This window comes from Centropristis striata, chromosome 21, assembly GCF_030273125.1.
Source record: "Centropristis striata isolate RG_2023a ecotype Rhode Island chromosome 21, C.striata_1.0, whole genome shotgun sequence".
Lineage (NCBI taxonomy): Eukaryota > Metazoa > Chordata > Actinopteri > Perciformes > Serranidae > Centropristis > Centropristis striata.
In genome coordinates this window covers 19,013,773-19,031,309 of record NC_081537.1, presented here as the reverse complement: position 1 = coordinate 19,031,309, position 17,537 = coordinate 19,013,773, and the positions used below count along the sequence as shown (strand labels likewise).

The window sequence follows — 17,537 nt, the reverse complement described above, 5'->3', positions numbered from 1 at the left end:
TTGATAGGTCACTCAGATAATGATAATAATAAAAAAGAATTCCATTGTTTCTGGTACTTAAGTGAACCATTTTTCCCACAAGAGGACAAGGTCATACCAACACATTTATTATCTATTAATGTGTCATTTCAGCATGTACAACCTATCATTTTCTAAGACTATCTTAGTTTTAATTTTTAAGGTCCTTCTCTAATTAATTTCAAGTCATTATCCTTGTTAACATGACCATATGGTGTTTTTTATGCATGTCACAAGCAAAATTAGCAGTCACTATGAGTGAGCATTTCAGCCTAAGAACTACAGTGTACCAATTATGATCTTAAAAACGCAGTTCATATAGCCAAGATTTTAGATGTCCAATAGCCTGCCATAAGAACCTTTCCAGTCAACTTGCAGAAACACATTGCTGTGTGCTAACCTGCTATGCTAACCCGGCTCGTGGTAAATTTAAGCAGCAACCTCCAGGCCTGAAAAGCAAAGCCAGTGTGAAAGTGCCTTTTACCTGCATTTTTTCTAAAAGCCATCAGGGGGCGACATCACTAGCGGCAAAAAGAAGTCTGTTTATATGTAAGTCAATAGAAAAATGACTTGAAGAAAAGAAAAGAAAAAGAAAAAATTCTCACTTGATGTACTGTCTCAATCGCTAGTTAAATTATGATCCCACTTATAGTAAAATAGATGATAAATCAGGGTATACTTTAGGGCAGGGCTAACTTCTGATTGACAGGTAGGTACCAAGGCACATTTGTGTGTTTTGGTCTCAGAACTTTGACCCTTTTAAAGTGTATTGTCAGTTCATTAAAGTGCACTGTTACATGTTGCTCACTTAAAAATGTTTTGTTCAGTGTCCGTTTGGACCAAAAGACCCTCTGTAGAGTCAGCTATTCTTTAGACGCTAATGTTAGCTGATAACCTCACATCATCAATCGTTCTGCACATGCAATGGCTGCAAAAAAACAATATGACAACAGCAAAAACCCAAGAGGGAGACAGCCGAAACACCAAACTTCAGGCTTCAAATCGGTAGTCCACAAACCACTGGGTGACGTCTAAGTAACTATGTCCACTATTACAGTGTGTGAGTATGGAGATGGGCTAATTAATGCAGTTGGACACACACACGTACACATACAGATATACACAAACATACACATACAAATCAGGACTTTGACATTTTCCGAAATCTCCAATTCTTCATACTCGTGAGCTAATTAATGCACTCGCTTATTCATACTTTCAGCCAGAAACTCTTCATATCTTACAATATTCCATATATTCCATTAATTTTGGATATTTATACAAAAGCAATTCAGTTGAGTGTCAGCTTTTCAACAAATCTGAAAATATTCCACAGCTTTCATACATTATTTGCACAGCACTAGGTACAAAACAACTTTTGTGGCTAACAAGAACATTTCTGGATGTTCTGGTTTTAACAGCAACTTAAGAAAGGGATTTTTTTTTTTTCAATAAAAACAGCATTAATAGTGTCTGACAAAATACATATTTACTATAGATTGTGGAGTGGGTGGAGTAGAATGTATATCAGCTGTGATTGGACAAGTGTTTCGCTCTGTTCGGTGTATTTGGCTAAAATTAGATTTTACATGGAAATGGCGAAAAACATCCGAAATGTCGGTTTACCTTCAAAATAAAAGCGAGGCGCTTTTAAAGGTATGTCTAAAAGTGATACGTTATGGGGTGAAAGGATAAAATGTTATGAATAAGCAAGACCGAATTGTATTTAGCTACCGAAAACGCCTCTTAATAGTTAAAGTCATAAAAAGGAATGTGCAATAGCGGAAAACCGGTTTATACTGAAAGTTTTTGAGCGGAAGTGTCAATATTTAGTATATCCTGATAGCTTGACCACCTAGTCCTGGGACAGCCGGAGGCTATAAAGAGCATGTTTAACTACCGCCGTTAGACAATTTACACTATTGCAGGTGTATCCGTCAATAATTACAATGTTATGACTATCGTTGTAAGGTAGCCGTCAGACTAAATCGTTGTCCGTTCAGCTTTAACCGTCCTTGTTGTCGCCACGGTAACGGCTAGCTTAACGTCTTATCATGTGGGTTTTCGGTTACGGGTCTCTTATATGGAAAGTGGATTTTCCTTATGAGGAAAAAAGAATTGGCTACATAAAAGGCTTCAGCCGTCGGTTTTGGCAGGGCAGCACCGACCACCGGGGAGTACCGGGTAAGGTAAGTGTTCGTTATTGTGTTTGGGACCTCTATTAGTGAATGAATAACGTGACTTCCTGACAACAATCGCAATAACTGATGCAATGTTGCCATGTCTGTGGGATCAGTGTTGCTTTGTCAAATGGGGGAAAGCCTCCAATAAGAGCTCCTCTAAATGTCAAATCTAATGAGATAAGTTACTGAAAAGTCCTTGGCATATGCCTGAATTTCAGTGATAACAACGATACTATAACTATACAAACACAAGAATGTAAGTGCAGATTTGACAGTCTGTTCACAATGTTAATAACTGTAAAAGCACATGTAGCTGGCCATTAAAAAAGCAAAGGTCTGCTCATTCAGTTAAACCTCCTTAAGTTACCATAGGATAGAGAAGTTTCAGGATGTTGTCATTTAGGTTAAATCCACAAGTCATTGCCCATTTTAAAAAAGAAAGAGACATCACACAGCAGCTCATTGTTGTGTTAATTACCATTAGTCGTAAATTTTTTATTATTATTATTATTTGTGCTATTATTAAGGTGATTTATAGTAAGCATTAAAGGGTTTTTCATTACAGTATGTTGGCTACCGTAGCTTGTAACAACCTGTTCTTTTTTTCTGTTTTGTTGACATTTGTATAATAGTACATACAATTTAAATGAGTTGCTTAACTGTATGTTTTGCTGCTATTTCAAAGTGCTTGTTTGTCTGTCTTTGTATTTTCCAGCCTGGTCGGGTGGTGACACTGGTGGAGGATCCTGAGGTAAGACATAACCCCCCTAAACTTAATGATACCATACATAACTTTGTAATAGAACTGCAACTTATGATTAATATCACTGGCGATTACTTTGCCAATTACCTTCTCGACTTCCATCTAGAAAATAGTAAAATAAATGTCCATCTTACTATCTAAGAGCCCTTGCTGACATCTTCAGAGATCTTATTTTGTTGGATCAACACTCCAAAACACAAGAAAATACTCTCATTGGAGAATCTGGGACTAGCAATGTTTATTGCCTTTGCTTGATAAATGACTCAGCAGTTAGCAACAACACTGAGGTTTATTAAAATAAGGTATAAACACTTTATTCTGTAATCAGAGCATCCTTGCAGAAGAGACCTCACTCTTAATGGCATTTCCTGTTTAAATAATATAAAAAATCCTTCCTTTATTTGATTACCTAAATTGTCATGAAGATTTGTCAGTTTAAATGGTTGGTTGTCCCATTAAAGTGGTATAAATCTTTATTATATTAATTACATTTGACGTAGTTGCTATGAATGTAATGTTTTTATTCAAGGACAAATCATGTTAAGGGGAAAAGCAAACAAAATCCCACGTTATTCACACAGTAATAATAGATCACCTTACTGTATTATGTAGTGTAATTAGTAGAAATATTGCAGCATGAAGGTCAGCAAACTAGCAATGCAACTTGGCAAACAGCAAGATTTTGAAAAGGAGATTTCACATAATAGAACAGATGTTTCAAGTTGCGCTCACTAACATCCTTGTTTTTTCCAAACTGTATCTTTAACAGTGAATTGTCATAGTGTTATAGATATTTTATTTATTGGCACACATGCATGATGTGAGACAAAGACAATGCTGAACACGGTGAAGAACAAAGCAACTCAGGAAAGGAGATGGCATCTCATACAGTAGAAACAAAGGAAAGGACAGAGTATTGTATTCTGACCTTGGATGAAAGATAATTTGTTGCAGTTGATGGAAAAGAGAGAGATGCAGAGTGTGTAACGTAACGTGAACAACGTAAGCATCCAGAAAACATGTATTCAGAGGTGACTGACGCATATCTTAAAAAAAGTTACTGGAAAGCAGAAGCACACTGAATTTTGACGACACCTCCACTGAAGACACCCCCACAGACCAGCAAATATAAACAATAGAGAAAAATCCTTGGTGTCTAAAATGCACCATCCATGAAATGTATCACTATTTAGCCATGTTTTCTGGTAATTCAATAAATAAAAAGTATGTAAACTGCCACCGAATTGACGTAAATATTGTCTTTAAGGAGTTAGGCTGTTTGTTGTGTTGGTCATATCACCCAGGCTTTGCTGTAATTAAAGATTGCCATTATCAATTGTTCTACAGACAGATAGGGCAGGACGATAAGTTTAATATGATACATTTATTGTCTTTTAATGGAACTATGATATGATTAAGCTATGTTTCGATTAAGATTTGACTGAAATTACAGTTTCATGTTTTCATCAATATTGTTATTTTCTTTTTAAAACATAGTATGATCTCTGTCTGTATAATACAATTTGTCAGGCGGGATATTACACTTGTGCATAGTGCAACTTCAATAAAATTCTGATTCATTTTCAGGCCTAATATCCTGGAGATATCTAGAAACACTATGTCATCGAAATTGATAGTAACATATTGACTAACCTCTCAGAAAATCTGATGTAAAATATTTTGTAGAATTATGCTTTGAAGATTCGGTTTTCATTTTACATCACACTTTACATCAACACTTCATCAGTTCAATGTGATGACCAAACTAGACTGAAACTTCCAACCTTCCAGTTACAGGCTTCTCCAACCTTTAAGCTCCATTGCCCCAAATAACAAAAGTCCACACAGCTCAGGACAGGGATCTCTTTACATAATAATGATGGAAAATAACGTGTTTTGGTCCTCTTGGAACCCAAATTGCCAGTAGTGTTTTCCAACAGCAGTGTTTCCTTCATTTAACTCATTTAGGTTTATTGTTCAGCTCCTGTGTGCCTACATCCAATAAATCTGCTAATGGCAATACCCTATTGAAGTTTGTCAATAATCAGTGTATAGCTGGAAAAAGAAAATGTTTTTCTCTATAATTTCACCTGAAAGCCTAGCCCCATGGACAGATTCATTTTTGGGTACATTTTGTGCCGATCAACTCATTGTTTTAGCTCTAGTTAACTTACAAAAGATTAAAGTTCTTACTCAACTTTCTATTTAGAGTCTGCATTGTTTCCTTCAGATGCCAAGCTACCTGTTTTTCTTGTTTCAGGGATGTGTTTGGGGCGTTGCCTACAAGCTGCCGACAGGCCGGGAGCAAGAAGTGAAGAGTTACCTCGACTACCGAGAAAAAGGTGGTTATCAGGTCATTACGGTGACCTTTCACCCCCGTCCACCACTCTCTACTCCGCCCAGCCAGACGCTCCTCTACATTGGCTCTCAGGACAATCCAGACTACCTCGGGCCCGCCCCTCTGGAGGAGATCGCCAACCAGATAGTCAGCTCTACCGGTCCAAGTGGGCAGAACACGGAGTACCTGTTTCAGCTGGCTGATGCTGTGAGAACAATTCTGCCTGAGGACTCAGACACACACCTGTTCTCTCTAGAAAGTTTAGTGAAAGAAAGAGTACACAGCGTGCAGAAACACTCACACACTCAAACAGGTTGATTGTAATTAAATAACAAATAAAACTTGATCAATGCTATATACCAGGCTGGGTTTGTCAATTAATCTCAGGGTTTAGAAATATATATATATATACGTACATGGGGCCTATGTGGATATTTGCCAGGTGCAGAAAACATGTTGACAAAGTCTGTTTCTAGAGCAACGCTACAAGTAAATGTCACCATTGTGTGTCATGCAGAAAAATATGTACTGTACTGAAAGTATGTACTGAAAGCTGCTACAAAATAAGGAATATGTAAAATACATGGAGGCACTTATTGTAATTCAGACTACTACTAATGAATAAATCTGAGTGAATACATCCAAATGCACGTGTACATGGTCTGTTTTAATATGTTTTTAAACATAAGAGCATCATGTGATGTACGCATGTGTGTACAGGGTGAAATATAGGGATGAAGTACTATTTCCACATAACTTGCATTATTTAGGTGCATGCCTTTTGAGTTTATGCTTTTGTAGTAAAGTCAAACCACCTGAAAACTTGTAATGTAAGCAGAGAAAAACAACATACATAAATCTCTCCAGATATAACCAAAACTGATTGCACCTTTTATTTTTATTGAGCTAATTTAGATTATTTAAACCCACAATATGTAATTTTCTGCTGCTTGGAATCTCAATAATAAAACTCAACAAAATCTATGGCATATATCTAGATATTTTTAGACATTTAAATGCTTAAAAAGTCATTTAAAATGAGAAAAAGGTTTTTTCAGACAATTTATAAGGTTTTTAAACTCTAAAAGAAAACCTAACTAGAAAAATACTTACCAATGTAGTAGGTCATTGCTGTATCTATCAGCAGTCACTCACGACAGGTACATAGCAGCAAGAGTGGTTATTTCCTCCAGGGATGATGACAAAAAGTGTAGCCGATCAATGTTAATTGCTCGAGTAAAATGAGTACACAACTGTGATAATGTAATAAAATTATCCATATAGGCCAAAAAAAGGTTTATAACAGCCGAGGTAAGGTTTGTTTTTAGCCTAGCCGACTGCAGGTGTTACGGATTAAAGGGTCACCCTGTTAAATGGCAACTTTCAGTTGACGTTGAAAATGACTAAATAGCTTGTGTATGTGACATATTTTTACTCAAACAGAATCAAAAACAATTGATTTGACATTTTAATGACAACTAAACAAAAAGGGCAGCTATATATTGTCGTAACGACGCCAATCACAGATTTCAGCATTAGTCGCTAAATAACACGGTCACTCGTTAATCGTAACACCGGAAATGCCGTTGCTGTTTAACTGAAGCGTTTCCTACAACTATCGGCCAGAGGAGAGATGAGTCATCAGCATCATTTTATTTTTATACAGTCTATGGTCATCGGTCAATAACAATATCGTCACCCTGTTAAAATAATCGCCTAACTCATTTTGTTTTTCAAGTTTTGCAGGAAACACAAAAAACTTCACCAAAAGTGTAACATATGGCATTTATTGATCATTTAACTCAAACAGGATGTAACAAAGGATGGCTATTGGCATAGTAATAACACTGTGTGTAAATTATGTAATTTGAGAGAAATAAATGACTTAGGCAATAACACTTTATTTTGAAGTTGCCTACATAAGAGTCCCACAAGCCTGTCAGAAACATGACATGACAAGTATATTATTATTATTATTATTATTATTATGTTCATGACACGCTCATGTCACTCTTATGTAGACACCTTAGAGTAAAGTGTTACCAATATTAGTGTCAACAATAAAACACTGATAAACTAAACTGATAAACTAAACAATCTCCCTCTAGCTCTTCTTTGCTGGGTTCTTATCTGATGCCTATGAATGTGGCAAATTGTCAAAGAAGTGATGATCTTAAAGGGGAAAAATCACATGATCTGATCAACTGAGGATGTAGGCGATTTTACCATAAGTGGCTGGCGTCATGAGGAGATGATTTAGGCAAAAAAAAAAAAATTTGACAAAAAATGACCATTATTTTAACAGTGACGATATGAAGCAATCGATTAAACAGGTTAAGCAGAAATAATTAAATGTGCAAAACAAATATTAGGCTGTTTGCTTCTTTACTTTGCTTACTGTACACTCACATTTACAGAAAACCCTAGTGGAGATAAATATTAGGATTAGGAAAATCATCAGTCATGCCCAAACACCTATTTTAAAGGGCATTATCAGAATTATTTGCGATATGATGAGTGTCAGGGCAGGTACTACTGTAATCACACTATCACACATTGTACAGTCACACAAGTCTGGCTTTGTTTATTCCAGATTGTAGGGCCTACTTAACAGCTATCCGTCATCTCATTCTGCCAGCATACGTCTCGGCACAGTGAACATATCAAAGTCAACTGCACTGCATCAGAAAAAAAATCAACATGCAGAATAAAAATGGTGACAGCTCTATCTACAGTATGTGGTCTTTGTTTTTCTGAAAACACACACTGTTGCAAACAGTCTTTATCTGTGCAAAAAGAAACAGCTCTTCAGTGTTTGATCTCTGCCACCTTGCAGAACATAATCTGCTGCAGACATCTATTATATGTATATTGACCTGACGTACACAGATAAACTGGCAGACATTTTACTCTCATTCTTCCTCTGTAAAATAAAACAGACGTCCCTTTACAAGTGATGCAGTGAGTTTATTTAACAGGAAACGACAGGAAATTCTCAGTGTTGAGCTATTACAGCACAGTGGGTTGTAGGAATACAATGAAATATTATAGACATTTTCTTATTATTTATAAGGTTTATATACATTTATATTGATTCGTTTTTTATATTTTTTTATTTAAGCATAAGAAAGTATTAGAAACATCACTTTTCATGAGTTTCTTACATTATAACTGCAGAAATACCATTAGTTTGAAGTATTTGATACTATGACTCATTTTTTAACATTCTACACATTTATATAATCAAATGTTTTTCTTGTATTTGGTAAATGAATAAAGTTTCAACTTATTATTTAAAAATCTTTGAAAACCAGAAGAGTGAAATGCTGTAATAATAAAGAGTGTTGTGAAATGATACAGAGATTTTTCTGGCAGATGTGCTTATTTTACAACTACAAAAAAAGATGCACTGGAAGGATGATTTTCTCCAAAGTAAAGTGGCCACCTTTGGGGCTGTTGAGCTGCTTGGCAAGACAAAATAAACACCAAGTACGTTAAATATTTGAAACCATTTTGCCCAGGGCTGCTTTTCTGCTGCGTTTACCGAAGGCCAACATTGGCACGTGAGATTCCAGAGGCAAGGCTCTCAGCCGTTGCCACAAAATCAGACACTATTTTTACAGGCTGCACAGAGGATCCCAACACTGCTAAAAGGTTTAGTTATTCTTCTAGGGTTCTGGTCAGTCAGTCTGTGGAGGACCTGGGAAGGCAGCTGGCTGTCTAGGCATAGTAACAGGGTGACACCAGCAGGTCTGTGAGCACGAGCAGCTGGTCGTCAGTGAAGCACTGCCGATGCTCCTGCCAGTTATCGTGGTGAGTGCGCCTGAACTCCGACAGGGTCTTCTTCACCGTCATCTGGGGACAACAACAAACATGGTCATCATTACTGACACCGTGGGAATATGAAAATGATTGTGAATAAATGATATACAGTCATGGAAAAACATATCAGACCACCCTTTTCCTTTAATTTCTTATTCATTTTAATACATGGTACAACTAAAGGTACATTTGTTTGGACAAATATAATGATAACAACAAAAGGGTGGCTGTGGCTCAGTTGGTAGAATGGTCGCACACTGAATGGAAGGTTGGTGGTTCCCTGACCATGGCAGCCTACATGTCGCAATATCCTTGGGCAACATACTGAACCCCAAATGCCTCCTGATGCTGCGTTCATCGGTGTATGAATGAATTCCCAATGGTGGCACCGTTTAGGATAGCCCTTGCCACCAGTATGAATGTGTGTGTGAACTGGTGAATGAGCAGTCTGTAGTGTAGCTTTGGATAAAAGAGCTATATAAGTGCACTTCATTTACCATTTTACCAAATAGCCCATAAGAGTTTAATTTAAGAGCTGATATCTAGCTATTTTATTCATGGTTTTCTTGATAATAACCAAAATCATTATCAAGAAAACCATGGAAAATGGCTAGATATCAGCTCTTTAATTAAACTCTTATGAGCTATTTTTGTTGTTATCATTATATTTTTTTATATTTGTCCAAACATGTTCCTTTAGTTGTACCAGGCATTAAAATGAACAATAAATTGAAGAAAACAAGGGTGGTCTAATCATTTTTTCATGACTGTATATGTACATTTTTGCCCAGCTTGCATAGGTTCACAAGATACCCCAATACTGCAAAGAAGCAGACGTAGAACTTAACTAACAGCATGCAATTGAGCACTGTGGTTAATTAATTAATAGTTCAGATGTTTTTTTAGTGGAGTGGTATTATATGTACCACTTAAATTTATGGTCAGACAGCCCTGTTTTAGCTTACAAAGGGAGAATTGAAGCCATTATCTATGCGTTTGTCAAAGCCACCAGACTCCTTTGACAAAAACAGCAATTTTACCTCACAGAACATGGTTTGATAAGTGTGTTTGTGTTAATGAGTGGCTTTTTGTAAGGGTTCGTTCACTAAATTCACACATTCACTAAAGTAAAAAGTTTACACTGTGGTATTTCTACCTTTACTGAAGTGACAGATCTGATTACTTCTACACCGAAAATCAGAAAATAACTAATACAAAGATGGAGAAGTCAGGATAAATAATACTTTAACAGTATTTTGCCTTCTTTTAAAGCCTTATCACACAAAGTTAGCAAAATTTAATATGACAATTTAACAGCAAATCTAATTTTTGATCGATTGTACACAAGAATATTCAATTGTTGAAGCTTAAATCATCATTGAGTTATCAAAGGATCATACAGTGAAAAATAAAGAAAATGAAACTATCGGAATAGTTTGGGATCTGCCAACATCAACAGTCAGCAGAAGAATACCAGTTCTCAGACTCTGCCTCTAAATAAGCTAGATGTTACAAAGGAATTATTGCCATACTTTTGTTTTGTACTTGATTTTGGTTTTATACAAGATATTTTCAATTCATTTTTATACAGAACTTGTATAAAAGCTTCTTTTAAAGGGGATTCACATTAGAACTCAAATTATTCCTGTATACACACACAGTATATCAGCCTCTTCGGGGGTTGTGCAGAACTATAATATTCCATCATTGTAGTAAAAATGTACATTACAAAGTGGTGTGTTTGCTTCTCAAAATTAGGACATTTCCATAACATGTAAGAGGAAGTTGCTAAATTTGTTATTCAGCTGCAAAAAAAGAGTTAAGAGCTGATAACAGCCTTTATCAGTTCTCACAACGAGAGCTACTCTCACGTTTAACAGCAGAACTAGAACAGGACTTGCAAAGTAAACAGTTCCAGTTTGAGCGGCAAAAACAACGACAGGGCCACTTTCAGATCTGGAGACACAATGTAGAACCCAACAGCAGCTGACTTTCAGCATTTGTTGACATGAATTAAAAACTAATGAGGTAACAGTGATTTATTAATGTTAAAATGCCACAAATAACAATTTAAATGCACAACGTAGAAATTATTTAAAGTGAAGCAAGTTTGAAGAGTGGAAAGTTGGCGTGGTTCATCAAGGACACACAACAGGGAACTCAACTGATGATCAGTGTAACCAAGGATGTATTCATGACTTAAACATCGAGAACATTCATTTTACATCATGGCCTTCAAACAAAATGATTACATTAGTTTTGAGGAAGGAAGGAAGAAGGAAGGAAGGAAGGAAGGAAGGAGGTGGCCTTAACAACCCAAACTGATCTTGACTACAGATTAGTAAGTCTGCCTGAAGAAATGAAGATATTATATCCTACTTATTCTGCAAATAAAAATCTACTTCTACCGTTTTTTATATACCATTTGTACAACTATTCTTTTCAGAAGCTTTTCTAACAGACTGGGTAATTCATCTAGTTGCAAATATATTCTTTAACTGTATTCCATTGTATTGTAGTTCTCTTTCACTTTGCAACAGGAGAAGCAGTAAATTATCATCATCATTGGCTCCCCGTCACTGTAATGTATTATTCAAACTCTGCACTACGGATTACATTGTATGTCTTCTTCATGCCTGAAGTAAGGCCAAAGACACAATTTTCTCCTCAATTGGACAATGAAATTGTATTCTTTCAGCTCACACTGTGTTGAGCGAGATGTTTGTATGTGAGTGTGTGTTTGTGTGTGCGTGTGTGTGCACCTCTATAGGCTGTGGGTCGTTGAGATGGTCGCTCAGGTCCATCAGTATCTGAGGCATCCAGTCGGGGACGTCGTAGGGGCTCGACAGGATGCACGCACTGAGGCCAAGCACTCCAGCATGGCGCCGCACTAAGTCTGCAAGCACACACACACAAAGAGGGAGTTAAAATGCACCTTAGAATTTCAAGGTTCACAATTCCTCTGGGATAAGAAAGGGTAATAGGGCAAGTATTACTGTGATTGCCTCACTGTGTGATTGTGACGTGCACGTTAATGTGTGTGTGTGTACCTGTGGAGGCCAGCTCTCCTCTGGCCTTGGGGAGGCGAGTCTGACTCAGCGTCTGGAGCTGTGTCTGCAGACTGGAGTCCAGAGGGAAGAACTGGCACTGCAGTAAACCACTGAGGGTGGTGCCTGCCATGTCCCTCACCTACAGGGAGAAGGAGGAAGGAGGGAGGGAGGGAGGGATAGAGGGAGGGACAGCAAGGAGAGAGAGAAAAAAAGAGACCTGTGAAGATCAGAACCGACAAATAAAGGATGCGGAGGAAAGCACGAGGCAGTTTTAGGGCGAGAAATGCATACACAATTTATTAAAAGAGGCGAGTGCAAAGAGATTGGGGGGAAAGCGAGGTACACGGGACAGAGATGAGCAGAGGAGGAGGAGGAGAAAGTGGAGGAGGAGGAGGGATAGATGCTGAGTTGAGCTGAGGTGAAATTCACTCGCAGAACATCACTGCCTTCCTGCATCACTTTGCATAAATTATGAATAAGCACTGAGTGACGTTTGATGCATTGAAATAGACAATGACACAAAGACAACACATTTGCCAGCTGTACACTTACACAGGTTACAAAATATTTAAAGAAGCAACTGTTTTTGTAAGTTACACAACCCCGGGTGAGCTCAGTGCTTATTGATTTTCACCTGTACATCCAGATCGATGGAAAGAGGCGGGTTAAAGAAGGTCTTAAAAGCACAAGCGAGACATGGATTGCACAAAAGATGACGCAACTCAATATTAGAGGAGACTTCTATATTCCGTGCACGAGCGGTTATGTCGATTTTATTGCATTCAATAATTAGACATGAATAATTAACAGCTGGTCAAGATTATCAGTCAAAACAAATATGCTTTGCCAAATTATATTTCAGGAATTGGATTGATTTATGATGTTATTTTTAGATCACTTAAATTACAACCAGACACAGAGGAGTGTGAGATGGTCGGCCATAGTGCTCCATCAACATCCCTGTAACCACAGAAGAAGAGAAAGGCACCAAAACAGGAAAATAAATTAAGAGCTGTGCAGAGAGGTAGAGGGTTATTTTTAAGCAATAACCATGAATAGAAAAGAGGGATTAAGATTTAGTGAGGAGAATGTAGGGGACAATAAGTGCCCATTTATAATCCTGTGACAATTATACCTTGCAGAGGGCCAATGGCTGTATTAAAACCAGTGTTTGCTGCCTTTTTGTGCATGCATTACCTCAAGCTGTTCGTCAAGCAGCAGCTGCATTACCAGCTTTCGGATGCGGAGCACCTCAGCAGGCACACTGAGCAGGGTAAACAAGTTGTAGAAAACCATGATCTGGAGGTAGGTCAGCACTGAGAAGCGAGCATGCCACGATCTGTTGCCTGCCATCTACAGAGAGAGAGGGAGAGAAAGAGATTGAGATGGGCTGGGGTTTGTACAGAGGCCCACAAGTCCTTTAAATTTAATGTACTGTGTGCAAGTTTCATAGGTTATTTGAACATGTTACAGCATTATCCTGTGAGAACAAGATAATAATGTTGTATTAGTTCCTATTCTTTTTCTGACCTGTCACATAATCAAAATCTTTCAGTTCTGCCATAACACGTTTAAAGGTCTGAGGGTTCTGTGAGGCCGTACACGTCCAGGTGCACAACGCCAAATTCAAACAAAACCAATTACAGCTGTCCATCATGACGTTACACCCCATTTTAAAGAATCAACTAATTAAAACCAAACTCATCAGAAAAATGAACACTTGAACAAATATCAGCATGATAAGAACTACCTAAATTAGTAGAAAACATCTTAAGGAAAAATGCATTTGACCTCTACTTTGAGTTTTTAGTTTGGCTCATGTCCCATCCACTAACATGGAGGGGGCGGGGTTTATAAGCCAGCCACCAGGGGGCGAGCAAGATGTTTTGGCCTCGCTTGTGAAGAGCTGTGACACGTTTCCTGACGTTTTCAAAAATGGTGGAGGTAAGTTGATATTTTTTTAATTGAAGTCGTATAGTGTTTTTCTTCTTTATTTCATATGTCGAAGGAAAATGTTGATATTAAGCTCATGTTTCTCCTCATTTCCCACTTTATGTTTACCGCTGGTTAGCATGCTAAAATTTTAGCTTTGGGGCCTAGCAGCTTTTTCTAAAGACTAACCTTTTAAACACCAAGCAGTTTGTGTACATGACCTCCAATTAAATGTTGAAACGAGGAGCTCATAAGGTCCATTCACAGCATGACAAAGACTGGAAACGGATGAAAACAGTGAGCAAAGAGTCTACAGTCTACAGCGGTGCTTTGGGCTAAATGCTAGCATCAGCAAGCTAACATACACACAGTGACAGTGTTGAACAGGTGTAATGTTTACCTTTTTTATTATCTTAGTTTAGCTTGTAAGCATGCTAGCATTCGCTAATTGTTTTATTTTTCTTTCTATTCTTAGTTGGAGTAACTGTAATGAAACCAAATTTTCCTCCAGGGATCAACAAAGTATTTTTGTTTCCGCAAATATAAAAAGCAAAATATTGGACAAAAAATACCCACACAACCAGGTTAGTTATTTGCCTCTGCTTCCAGTCTTTATGCTAAGTTAAGCTACTGCCTCTCGCTCTCTATTTAACATACAGACATGAGAGTGGTGTTAATTAAAGCAAGTATTTCCCCAAAATGTCAACCTCTTCCTTTAAATCATTTGCGTGCACAGCATGAGATCCTGCTCTCACAAGATAAAAAATTTAGATTTGGGTATCAAGGTGAAACCGAAAAAATGTTGCAATGCTTTCTCATCCATACACCATCAAATATGAAACTGCAGACAGGATAGTTAGATATTCTGAGAGCGTTTCTCAACAGGAGTGCCACTCAAAACACAAAACTCGCACTGCAACTGAATCACAGAGTAAGCAAATTAAAATAGCACGGGTTGTTTTTAGTCTAACAACACCTTGGGCAGCATTAGGCTCTGAACACTGACAGCAGGCAGGTGGGGCAGTGTGTGAGTATTTGAGTGTGTGCATATTACCTCTTCCAGCGCTGCCAGAACCAGAGGGATCTGCTCAGGATACAGCAGGCCCTGGGACATGAGAGAGAGACACGTGCGAGCATCCTGCTTCATCTCATCATAGTTCTCATCAATCTCCACCGGGGCAATCTGCAGGGAGAGAGAAACAGAGAGAGAAATGGAGAGAGGTAGGAAGACACAGAGCTACGCACAATTTTGAGTAAATGAAGAGAGAAATTGAGTTTAATGGGCAAGTAAGATTGAGTGGGTAATAACGCTGCGCTGGGACCAGTGTGTGTATGTGTGTATGTGTGTGTGTTCTTACCTTGAAGAGAAGAGGCAGGAGCTGCAGTTGCTGCTGAACAGGAGTGGTAAAAGTGCGCCCGGCGCTCGCCATCAACCATTTCAACACTGCAAACGACACACATACACACACATAAACAAACACACACCCACACACAGGAAATTTTGGGTTGCTGCCAGAAAAATAAAAACAACAGACTTGGCGCTGTGACCTTACTGCATTGCTCTGGTAATAAAACACAATCCATCATGATTTAGTGTCTAATGATTTGGATAATTTCATAACCAGATATTTATCTGGATAATGGAGATTAGCGCAGTAACAGAAACTGAAAGAGCAACAATGCAGGAATGAGATCTAAATTCAGTCTTTAGATAATGTCATACCAGCACGAAAAACAGAAGCAGATGCGAACAAACAAGCAAACAAAATCTTTATCTAAAACTATGAAGAATTTAGTTTTTTAAATATTTTTCTATCCTCAAGAATCACTCCTACTGCTTGACCTCAAGCTTGAAACTACAACACCATTCCACCATTTTTTTTGGCGTCCCAACTTTTCTGGAATAGGTGCATTCTGCTTTTATTTAATTTGTTTTCTTCCAACATTTTGGGAATTGGGGTTGCAAATAAACAAGTCTAGTAAAGTGCTATTATTACGACACACCTTATCTATTCAGTTAACTTTCTCTTACATTTGCTATATGATTAGTCTGAACACTACAGGAATAAACATCTGGCAGGAATTTTTTTGTGTTGCTAAAAGTGCTAAAATTTAAAATATGGCGAAGTAAAGCACACACCATTTACATAACAAAACACACAGGTGTTTGTGTCTGACAATTAATTTGTTGCTTGTAAATTAGATTATCGTTTATATAAATGTAGTGATATACATTTCATTTTTGTATTATTTTTTTAAATTTTACTTTTATTTTTACTGTATATAGGTATATCTACACATAGGATATTTTTAATCAAAATTAGATTAGATTTATATATATACAATAAAATATGGTTAAAGTTTTTTTTTTTCAATTTACCCAGCAGGTTACTAAAACCACCAAATTGTGTCCTCTATGGTAGCTACAGCCTCGCCTAAAGTACCTCTCATTGTATTTAACCATGCAGATAAGTTGGATTTTATGTGCTTTGGTTTTAAAATAACAATACTGTTCTCCTGCCACATCTTATTGGAAAGAGATATTGCAATTGAATTTTGTAAATGTAATATTTTTCAACACCTTAAGCACTGAAGATGAAATTCCACCTCAGTGTTATTTGGGTGGAGGCAGAAAAAATCCCCAAACCTTCTACATAACTAAGTACCACTAAAGGTAATATATATATATATAAACATGTTTTTATAATCTGAGGGCAATTATCCTTCAATGTAATACAATCAAAAGGAAATAATGCTGGAAACCAAAGTGGACTTAATTGATCTAACTGCTATTGGAGGCTGTAACTGAGAACTAATAAAATCTAGTACAGATTACTGCTCTTTGTGGCCTGTACAAATTTTCATTTAGGAGATTCCCTCTGAAATATTGAGTTAGACTCCTTTCCTTCACTTTTTATGAAATGGCTTGAACACACACCCTTTAAATCCCCCTTCATCTACACTTCAGTACCTTTTAAAGTAGATTTAAAGGTGAAATCGATAGCAGATCAGAGCTTTTTAGTTTGTTTGATTTGTGTTATGCTATTCCATCAAGAGAACAAGTGTGTGTGTATACACACACACACACACACACACACACACACATATATAGATACTGTATATATTTCCCACAGTCGCTGTCTACACCACGCCACCCAGTTTACATGCTTGCATCCACATTCTGACCCGTCTTGAGCAGTTTGACAGCCTGGGTGCGCTCGTCCGTCTCCTGGGTGTTCTCCTCGTGGACGTGGTTGTGGATCTCCGGCTCCGACGTGAGGGGCTTGAGCCGCTGTAGGACCCGGGTGACGAACTCTGCCACGTGGGGGGAGGAGGTGGGCCGGGTGTGGGGCAGGGCCACGTCTATCATGAAGATATAGGTCAGGACACTGGAGAGAGGGAGAGAGGAGGGGAAAAGAAAAGGAAAAGAG

At 37.7% G+C, this 17,537-nt stretch overlaps 2 protein-coding genes across 2 annotated transcripts in view; one reads left to right on the top strand and one right to left on the bottom strand.

The window, feature by feature from the left end:
- Positions 1–1,851: 1,851 nt before the first annotated feature.
- Positions 1,852–6,028, top strand: chac2 (ChaC, cation transport regulator homolog 2 (E. coli)). The gene is made up of 3 exons (XM_059324789.1): positions 1,852–2,207; positions 2,917–2,952; positions 5,225–6,028. The coding sequence occupies exons 1-3, from the start codon at positions 2,073–2,075 to the stop codon at positions 5,618–5,620; spliced, it is 567 nt and encodes a 188-aa protein (XP_059180772.1). The 5' UTR covers positions 1,852–2,072; the 3' UTR covers positions 5,621–6,028.
- A 2,220-nt stretch (positions 6,029–8,248) lies between these two features.
- The window catches only part of LOC131958925 (proteasome activator complex subunit 4B-like), a 47,270-nt gene continuing 37,981 nt past the window's right edge, over positions 8,249–17,537 (bottom strand). Inside the window, exons 41-47 of the mRNA XM_059323998.1 lie at positions 17,293–17,495; positions 15,465–15,550; positions 15,161–15,289; positions 13,372–13,527; positions 12,175–12,313; positions 11,887–12,020; positions 8,249–9,157 (exon numbers count right to left, since the gene is read on the bottom strand). Coding sequence (XP_059179981.1) covers positions 9,023–9,157; positions 11,887–12,020; positions 12,175–12,313; positions 13,372–13,527; positions 15,161–15,289; positions 15,465–15,550; positions 17,293–17,495 — 982 coding nt within the window. The 3' untranslated portion in view covers positions 8,249–9,022. The remainder of the gene's footprint in view (positions 9,158–11,886; positions 12,021–12,174; positions 12,314–13,371; positions 13,528–15,160; positions 15,290–15,464; positions 15,551–17,292; positions 17,496–17,537) is intronic.

Excerpts from the sequence above, each read along its gene's own strand:
- chac2 (XM_059324789.1), top strand. The coding sequence starts at position 2,073 with ATGTGGGTTTTCGGTTACGGGTCTCTTATATGGAAAGTGGATTTTCCT. Across the intron at positions 2,208-2,916 it reads ACCGGGGAGTACCGGGTAAG|CCTGGTCGGGTGGTGACACT; the intron begins GTAAGTGTTCGT and ends TGTATTTTCCAG. Across the intron at positions 2,953-5,224 it reads CACTGGTGGAGGATCCTGAG|GGATGTGTTTGGGGCGTTGC; the intron begins GTAAGACATAAC and ends TTCTTGTTTCAG.